The sequence below is a fragment of the Macaca fascicularis genome, chromosome X (genome assembly GCF_037993035.2).
Source record: "Macaca fascicularis isolate 582-1 chromosome X, T2T-MFA8v1.1".
Lineage (NCBI taxonomy): Eukaryota > Metazoa > Chordata > Mammalia > Primates > Cercopithecidae > Macaca > Macaca fascicularis.
In genome coordinates, this window is record NC_088395.1 from 112596067 (window position 1) to 112606118 (window position 10052).

The window sequence follows — 10052 nt, forward strand, 5'->3', positions numbered from 1 at the left end:
TTTACTCTGGCCTCTGGAAGTAGAGCCTGAGCTAGAGAACAGAAACCTGCAAATCAAGAGACTCACATTACAATCTTGGTTCTGATACCAGCCCACTGTCTGATGTTGACCAACATGATATTTACAGGGCTTTTTATCAGGTCTCAGGCTCTGTGATGAGCATATTACATGCTACATGCTTTGCAACATTGAAGGTTCACAAAATCCCAATGACATGGATATTCTTATTGTTTACATTTTACAAATGAAGAAAATAAGGTATAGGGTTTAAGTGCCTTGTCCGAGATCACCAAACACTAAGTAGCAGGGCCAGGATTGTAATGTAACTTCAGTGAAACAGAACTCCATATTAACAATGATTTTTTTGTACCAGAGATTCTGCTCTGGGCTTCAAAAATTTCTTACACAAAGCAAAGTGTGAACTATACCAGGAATAAGCAAACTTCCATGCAAATGGGTCTAATAAGCAAAAATTAGAATGTTTGTAATACACATGCTTTTCTAAACAAATATTTATTTAAATATGGAAGTACAACATCTACAACAGTACTTTTCCTTTTTTTTCTTTTTCTTTTTTTTTTTTTTTTTTTTTTTTTACTATTTTCCTGTCACTGAATTGTTTTACCTCAGGGCTAGAATTTCAGATACTACATCACTACCACTCACTATGCCATTTATACTCAAACTTTAAATACATATTGTCTGAGATAAAATCTAGTTTGGTAGGTGGGAATGAGTTGGCATGTACAGGCATAGGGAAGGTTGTTGAAGGATCTGGGGATACAAAAGTACCAAAATTCTGTGAAATTAGAGCCCAAAAGGTGATTCCTACTTAAACAAGTGGGACAGGGGTGCTATATATGGAAAGGAGTCTGATTAGGATACAGAAAAAGAGGAGCTATGAGATATGACATGAATGAATTTCTTTCTCCACTCTCAGCTTATACATTGGCAAAGTGGAAGTGTGTTTTTCTTTTTTTGGGGGGGAGGGTGGGGTTGGACAGGGGAGTTTCTCTCTCTCTTGCTGTATTGTCCCATGCTTGTTCAGTAACAAAAGCTACATCCCTCTCAAGTCTGTAACTCATTCCCATAGTGGGAGTTCCTTTATTCAACCTACCAATCAGATCTGGCAAGAACACAGAGAATCCTACTAATGGGACAGAGGGAAGGGGGTTGAGAAGTTCACATATAAGACAATGCATCTGCATTGTTCTATGTCCATTGATCTTATTGGAATACTGAGATATGAAGACCTGACCTGCTTTTTAGCTATTCCCCAGAAGACAGAAAAGGGAAAATTTTTCAACCCAGTCAAATTTATTAGAGCAAATGAATTGAGGGGTATTCTGACAAAGAGAAATATACAAACATAGAGCCTTCTTATGCTTTGGATAATAATGAATTACTCATTGACATTCTGAATGTTCTGCCATAGGATTGGCCTCTTCCACAGCCAACGAAGTTCAGCCAGGGTTCAATCTTCATCCCATCATAAGGGAATGCAAGTCCAAGCTCACATCAATCACACCAGGCTATATTATTTATTTATTTCCCATTGCAATACACACGTGCAATTAGCCAATGGCCTTTTCCCCAATTACACTTCCATTGGGTTCACAACTTTCCCTAGAAAGAGAATACTCCTTGTGCTTCTCTCCAAAATCAACAACATGAAAGATCTATTAAATTGGATAATAGGGTGTAGGAAAGTGTTTTCAGGCTGATCCGAAAGTTCAACTTCAGGGACAGCTGCAGCTTCAGTTCCCTTTTCACCAATATGCAGCACAGCCTTATGGGCAGCCTGTGTGGGGAGAGGAAATCCTGCTGGTCTCTGAAGAAACAGGAACAGTCTTTGGGAAGGTCTAGAAGTAAGAAAGTGAAAGGAAAGGTGGGGCCGCCCCTTTGCTATGCTTTGTTTATGGTGCTAGAATATGTAGCTTCCTCCGCTAAATGTAGTCAATCATTCTCTGGTGATTCTACGGCTAGCTGTTGGGAAACACTATGGCCTGCTGCCTCCAGGAGTCACATCTTAAGCATTCCCTCCTCACACCTCCTCCAGAACTGCATCTCACCAGAGTCACTTCTGATCATTAAGCTGTTCTATCAGAGTAATTTTAGGACATAAAGGTCAAGGATGGAAGAAGCTGATACAATTACTTATTTGGAGTAATGGGAATGACTCTGGAGTGATTCTAGGTTAGGAGGAGTCGCACTGCCTCTCTAGGCATCAGACTGCTAATTGGTAAAATAAGAAAGTTGAATTAATTGACTCCTAATTTCCTTTCCAGTTCATACATTTAAGAACTCTAGTTTATCAACTTACATTGGAAAGTTTCAGACCATTGTCCTCTGTGAGTCCAGAAAAATCAGCATTTTCAGCATAGGCACGCTGAATGCCCATCTTCAAAAGTGTGGCTCCAAGGTCATATGTGGCAGAAATGGAAACCTTTGGAACAAACAAGTCAACCCATCTGTGGGGAAAGAGGAAGGGAACACATGGTAATCACCATATCAAGCTTATGAGTCTCCTTCTCTCTCTCATGATGGTATTATATTGAACTCTGCTTCTTCCCTGAGTATTGACAACCACTACTATGTAAGTCAATACATGGCACCAAACTCACAGAAGTTATTCTGAAAGGAATGCACTCAGGTACAGTCAATGTTGGGCTGAAACACTGGGAGTAGGGAGATATAACTCCTTTATAATCAAGAGAAAACATCTCTGGGGTGATGACCAAGGTCAGGGAGCCAGTGGCATGAAGGTTAATGGGTAGCACCCAGGAGCTTCACAGTTTTCTGCCTTGCACTTCCAGTCCAAAGTGGCTGCACAATCACCTTTCAACATCAAAATCCAACCTGTTCCTTGAGCTCTAGTTGGTCTACAGGAAGGCATCAATTTACTAGTAGGCTGACTTTGGGGAGCTCATCTTATCTTTAAAGACCAGACTTCCTAATTTGAAAAATGCCAATTATACTGCCTCCTTTGTAGGTTTGTTGATGTGCTTGGATGATATGAAGTATGTAGAATGCCCAGCCGAGGGCCTGGTAGACAGTATTTTCTTGGCATATTCTAGTGATCATACATAGCCGTTGGGTAGTTTAGGGTGATTCTTCTGCCTCCGAGTTTCTGCTGAACTCAGTTTCACCTGCACTGTTATGACCACCTTCCACCCACACATCCTCTAAAGTATTTACCCCTTCTGCAGTAAGCGGTTCCACTTCTTCAGTGTTTTAGATGACATGGCCGCTTCCATTGACTCCATCTGTCCCTCTTTGGGAAGAACAAAGAGTGCCAGAGCATTCTCGCTGTAGTCCATTTGCAGAACTGTGCAGTTCAATTCCATGTCCACTAGGTGATAGTATTGTTCCATCTGGTGCATCATGGGCACTTGCACAGTGGTGGTCTTGTCTATTAAGAAGCTGGAACTGTCTTCTGTCTTGGATGGATCAAAAGGATTTGCCCACTGGGCTTAAAATACAAAGAAAAGAGAGGTGTTTATTTTAAACCGGTATCAGTACCAACAAGACCTTTTCCATTAGTCATTTCATTTAGAAATTAAGACCACCACAGAGTTAGGTATGTACAGTCCAGGACTGTTGGGCTCCATGATTTGTGCTCAAAACTACTATACCACACTAAGCCCATCAGAGCCATAGTTTCCTCTTCCATAAAAAGGTACAAGGACATCAAACACACTAGGGCAAAATGAGACAATAGATCTGTTCTGCCATTTTAGCCAATCTATATACGTGTGGTTTGTGGCTGACAATTGATTACTCCTCCAAGAAATGTGACTGACATATACTATAGAACCAGGAGAAATCATTTGAGCACACTACCTTTAGAAAATAGTCACATGATTCTTGTTTCTACAAGCACCAGCTTTAGACTCACACGACCTTGCTGGGAATATCAGTTCTAAAACTTATTAACTGTGTAAACTTGGGCACTTATGAGGATTGGATGAGACAGTGTGTGTATACCACACATGTAGGATGGTGTTTAGTACACAGTGAGTGTATAATACATGGTAAAATCATGTATGTAACATGCCTAAGTATGTACAGCAAGTGAGAATCACAGTAGGCTTTACATACAAATATGTCTACTTGACAAGTGCAAGCTTGTCCCACCTCACCAAATCTTTTGGAAACCATGAATCTTTAGCCAATTATGAGCAAGATGTTCATACCATTGTCACCCACCTCTCTGAAAGGGCGCTCTCCCTAGAAATTTCCTGGACTCATTCACAGAGCTGTGTGTCCATCTTGGAAGATCCAATACTATTCACAGCTATGTTCAGTGGAGCAGATCACTGTGGTATGAGGGACACCTACTGATGCCAGTAATAAGAGACCATGAGCTCCCCTCAGCACTCCACCCAAGTATCTGAGCCCTAGACTGAAAATTGACATCTGAAAGTCTTACCTTTAAAGTGAATATAGTTCACTAAGACCATGATGGTGTTTGGTTTGAGGTCTTGAATTAGACCTACAACTTTCCCTTTGGTTTGCATCTTCACATGACTGTTAATCTCTTGCTTGGCTGCAGAAATGTTGGAGAAGTCAGTAGAAAAGACTTCAGTCTCATAGAGAGTCTTGACATCATCCAAGAACTTTGCCAGTGGTTTCAGATGCTTGCCAATGAAGAGGGCATTTCCTATCTGCAATTCCAGTTCCTTCTTTGGAAAATTCAGTGAACAGATCAGATGCTGGAAGCCATGCTGGATATCTACCATGGGAGTGTCTGTGAGGTTGAACCCCAAGGTCTCCACAATCTCAGTTTGGGTGCTGAAGCAGGCCCCAAAAGAAAGCATAACCAAAGCTGCAGAAATGCTCACAGGGGAAAAGAAGATGTTCTTATCTGGGGTCTCCACAGTGAACCTTCGGTACAGGTTGAATGCAAAATCAGCATTGATGGATGACATCTTATAGAGAGTGGCATTTTGTTGGGGTGAATGGCAGGCTATTACTTTGCCTTCAGGTGATGCACAACGGATTGTAGAATGAAGCCCAAGTACCAAGAGACCCAGATAGAGGAATGGTGACATTTTGGAAGGAAGTTAATCTATAAGAGATGAAGTGAGAGAACCATTGAGGGAGCTTAGTTGGATGAAATACTCCCTGAGCCAGAGACACATAATAATCGCCCACATTGATTAATAAAACAATAGTAAATATTTGATGATGTGCTCATCAGGGGCTGAGCAGGGGTTTCTCTCCCCTGAAAAATTGGAGATGCATCTAATATGGACAGGGAGTAGAAGAAGTGGCTTGCTGGGACCACAGAAATAATGTCATGGACTATCATTCAGGTGTTATAGCAACATTATGAAAATGCTGTGAGTAAATTAAATTCATGGAAATTGAATCACTTTTTATTTGAACTAGAGGCAGCCTTTTGGAGAGAGAGGGGGTATTCTTAGGTTAAACTAGTACTCCCTCTTCATACATTATTCATTGTCAATTAGAATTTTAGATTTTTTTTCATTTGGCATTTTCTTAAAATAAAATCTACGAGATGAGAGAACACTTGCAACTTCTTTGGCTAAAAGACAAAATGAAAGTAATTTGTACAATATATGATTAGTTGGAATGGACCGGTGGTGGTTTATGGAGCCATGTACAAGTCATGAGCTGAAATTCATGCATTTTGCAATGCATGGAAGCCACAGAGGTATTTTCAAACAACTGGAAAATGAAAGAATAACTTTCTACATTTTAGATTTCTTTCACCATTCATCTTAGTAACATCTAAGCAGTCATTTCTAAGTTGTAAGACATCTTAACACTATTATTCTTACACCTATGCATGTTACTTTTAATTATTATAAAGAAAGCCACAAAGATATGGTGTAAGGTTCTCTGATCCTGGAAGAGTGCAAAGAAGTGGAGTAAAGGAGTCAGGTGTGGAAATCCCATGAAAGTGGACATGTGTACTTAGAAGGAAGAGATCTATGAACTCAGAAAAACGATCCTTCCTCCGCCCTTCATCTTCTTCCTGAGTGATCTTACCCTCGGCACTCAGTTGCTAGAAACTGTATCTCTCTCAGTCAGATTGCTCTCCTGAACTCCTAGCCATTTATCCAGCTGTCTTTTGGATATATCCACCAGAATGGTCCACACAGACCCCAGTCTCAATAAGAAAATCTCAAAGTTGCCATATGTAAACATATCATCTCCCTACCCCTTAAGCTTGCTCCCTCATCTTCATTCCACATCTCAGTCTATCACGTCACTGTCTATAGAGACACCTAAGCCAGATACCTGGGAATAATCTTAGAGTCTCCTTTTATTCTCATTCCCCACATCTAATGAAGCATGATGTCTTATGAATACTAACTCTTAAATAACTCTCAAAACTTATCCCTTCTCTTCATTCCTGCTGCCTCTGCATCTCAGTTCATGGCCTGAGCTACTATATTGGCTCCTAACAGGTCACACCATCTCCTGTATCCTCCATACCAACCCCCCATTGTTCACCACTCTATCCAATCTCCATATTGTCATCAGAGTCCTCTTTCTTTAAAAGTCACTGAGGCTGGTAGAAAGTCAAGTATTAGATGACCACACTTAGACCTTCGCCCCTAGAGCCAGGAATTTGGTTTGGGACTCTGACTTGTCAACTTGGTTATTTGGGACTCTGACTTGCTGATAGAGATGTTCAAAGTTCCCAAAGAGAAAAAAAAGTACTTACAGCAAATGCCCAAGAATCCACCTGCATCTCTCAGAAAGCAACATCTTTCCATTTTTATAGCATGTCCTGTATTGCAAAACTAGAGCACTCTTAGTTATAAATTAACCCCAGCATTAACTCTGGAATGGTATTTTCAAAGCTGATGTACAAAACCAAGGCCAAGAGGAACAAAGCAAAAAATGATAAGGTTTGAACTTTGAGTGATTGCTTTGGCTGCCAGACCCTTCATGTAAAACAAAAGAGAAAGAGGATTGTCAGAGCTGTAGGAGTTTAAGTCCATGCTAGCAAGAATGTCTTCAGCAGGCAGAATAAGGGGCATAGACAAAAGCACTAAGAGGCAGCAGGAAAAAGTTCTCACTATTGGGCCAAACAGTAGTGGGATTGGCAGTTTTTTAAGGGAAAGTTGTACAAAGGCAGAGGCTGGGCAATCCTCTCTAACAGGTTCTGTAGAAATTACACATGCATTCACAGAGGAAATGATGTCAAAGGTAGCTTCCAGCCCTAGACTTCTGATGCTGCACACATATATGTCTGCTAAGGGGGAAACCAGCCCTGTCTTCTTGTCATTAAAATTCCCTGTGTGGTCCCCTGGCGACAGGACTCCAAAAGAGGATGCAGAAGGAGTTGAGACTGAAATTAAAGATTCCACTGTCCAGTATTAACTGTGTACTGATTATATGCAAAGAATCAATGGGAACAAAGAGAACTAGACTCAGTCAGGAGACTTGAGTTCAACCTACCTCTGAAAGTTTCCAGCTCAAGTAGTAGTAGTAGTAGTAGTAGTAGTAGTAGTAGTAGTAGTCGTAGTAGCAGCAGTAGTAGTAACAGCAGCAGCAGCAGCAGCAGCAACAGCAACTCCCGCTTTTGAGTATTTACTACAGGCATGGCATTTTGTGAAGCATCAGATTCCAGACCCTGCCAGCTTCAGTACTACATTAAGAATCTATGTGTTAATTTGTAGTGGGAGGGGAAGTAGGGAATGAGGGGCTAGTTCAAGCTAAGCATAGAAGCAGTCTATGGTAGGACTTAGAATCCAGGATAAATAGTACTGACTTTACCTTGAGGGCACTGGGAAGCCATTGGAGGATAGACAGAGGGTGATTCTGTGTACCATTATTTCTTCTTAGCAAAACATAAACTAAGCTCCCACTATGTGGAAAGCACCACGGTCAGCACTGAGATTTCAGAGCTGGTTGGTAAATATCAGTCCTGAACCCAAGAGGTCTTTCTAACTACCTGACACCCCTTGCCCATATTGAAGGGCACACCTCACAAATGTGACAGTCACTAGTACATGTGTCCTAAAGAAAGGGAGTGACAAGCTCAAGTCTCTAGACTGCGAGGTTAGTCCATGTAATATAACACATTGTCTGCTCTCTCAGCTATAGCAAGTCCCTACAGAGAAAACAGCAAAAGATTGTGTAAAAAGAAAACTTCCGGGGGGGCGGAGCAAGATGGCCGAATAGGAACAGCTCCAGTCTCCAACTCCCAGCGCGAGCGACACAGAAGACCGGTGATTTCTGCATTTTCAACTGAGGTACTGGGTTCATCTCACTGGGGAGTGCCGGACGATCGGTGCTGGTCAGCTGTTGCAGCCCGACCAGCGAGAGCTGAAGCTTCCAAACCTGTGCCCTCTGGTGGCATAGTCAGACAATGGCACAGATTGTTTTCTGCTGCTTCTGATTCAGCTGAGCTTTGCTAGCAAGGCTTATCTCCGACGTAAGAGAAAGGTACCCTTCCCTCTGCAGACTCCCTTGTCCTGTGCTCTGGCATCACAGGCATTAGACCTGTGCCCCTGTCATGTCTCTATGTTGTAACTGTGTAATTTGGGACAAGTTACCTAGTATCCTTGAACCTCAGTTTTCTCACCTCTAAAGTGGAAATAACAATAATTCCCATGTCATATGGTTATTGAGAGTATAAAATGAAATTTAGAGGTGGTGTCCAGAAACTCCTATAGTAGTGACCCAAACAAAGTGGGGATCCAGAAACAGATAATTATCTTCCCTTTCTTCTGTTATCATATATTCCCTCACCTCAAGTCTCCATATTCCCTGGGCTTTATCTCTACCCCCTACAGCTGTTCATTTCTACTTTCTGCTAATACATTCTCCTTCAGATGCAATTGATTGAGAAGGTGTAAGATCTTCTTGCGAACTTATATTTATCACAATAATTTCAGTCTTGTGTAAAGCTGCTACAGTAGCACATTGAATAAAGACTCTCTAGGAAGTTTTACCATATCAATAAATTCAATCAAATCTAAAATTATATATCTCCTTTTTTGAATGAACACCCTCATAATCATTCCCACACAAATTTTATTTTAGAAATGTTCAACGTTCCACAGTTCTTTCAGTTTGTAAACACTTTTCTCATTGTTTTGATGTTTGATCCTCCACCCCAGTCTGGAGAGAAATGATGGGATCTTACTCTACTTACAGGTCTGGAGACAACAATAGGTGTGAGATGGTGGCATTAGGAAAATTGGCTTCTTCTTGCAATTTAAGTCTCATGGGCAAGGAAATTACTGATTGTTTAAGCAAAGGAGAAACAGCTACATTGGACAAAGAGAAAGACTGCTTCTGCTGGCAAGAGAGGCTCAGTGGAGATTTGGAGTTGAGGTTCTTTTAACTCTCTCAACTATCCTATTCTTGAGTTTTTACTCTTTGCATTTCAGTGACTAATTTTGACAAAAGTGCCATCAATGCTGAGAAATCAACAAATTCTGTAATTTGGTAACACACGGGATCAAATGGCGAGTATAGGATTTGGCTAACTTAGCCCTCCAGAAATTATATTTACATGTTCCCTGTCTTCCATATATTTCTTGAGCACTTGAGCCAAGAAATTAGGCTTCTGAGCAAGAATTTAGGCTTCTTTTTTAAAGCATTCTAGTGCCATCATAAGAATCCACTTCACCTCACAATCTATTAACTACTTACATTTTTCAGACTTCTCTATGGCAGCAATGAGGTCTTCTAAAGCCAGGCCTTCCAAAGGCTTTACATTTCAGAGAACCACTTAATTAAATGATATGCTCTTTCATTTCATGGGCTGCCATATTCCTCTTCCAGAACACAAATGGAGTTTTCAACTACCTTTAGCCCTAATGGGGCAGATAATCAACTTAAACATTCCCCCAATTTCCTTAAATTTTGTTGCATGAAGCCTAATTTCTGTTATCAATGTCTTTATTAGTTATAATACTTGGCTCCAAACAATAGTAACTGCTGCTGCTAACCTTAACATAAAAGACACTTATCAAAGGATATAAATTTACCCAAAATGAAAAAGAATGCCAGAGAAGCTTGCTCATTTCATATGGAGAAAAACATGGGGACAGAAGTAT

The 10052-nt window shown here is 40.8% G+C and overlaps 1 protein-coding gene across 2 annotated transcripts; it reads right to left on the bottom strand.

Moving 5' to 3' along the window:
- Window positions 1-1298: 1298 nt before the first annotated feature.
- SERPINA7 (serpin family A member 7) lies at window positions 1299-6730 on the bottom strand. 2 transcript variants are annotated; one of them, XM_005594276.4, is made up of 5 exons: window positions 6701-6730; window positions 4433-5071; window positions 3199-3472; window positions 2324-2471; window positions 1299-1801 (listed from the first exon to the last, which is right to left on the bottom strand). In XM_005594276.4, the coding sequence occupies exons 2-5, from the start codon at window positions 5052-5054 to the stop codon at window positions 1598-1600; spliced, it is 1248 nt and encodes a 415-aa protein (XP_005594333.1). In that variant the 5' UTR covers window positions 5055-5071; window positions 6701-6730; the 3' UTR covers window positions 1299-1597. The 2 variants fall into 2 exon arrangements, with proteins under 2 accessions (XP_005594333.1, XP_005594334.1); XM_005594277.5 differs by having other exon boundaries at window positions 1299-1862.
- Between the last annotated feature and the right edge of the window lie 3322 nt (window positions 6731-10052).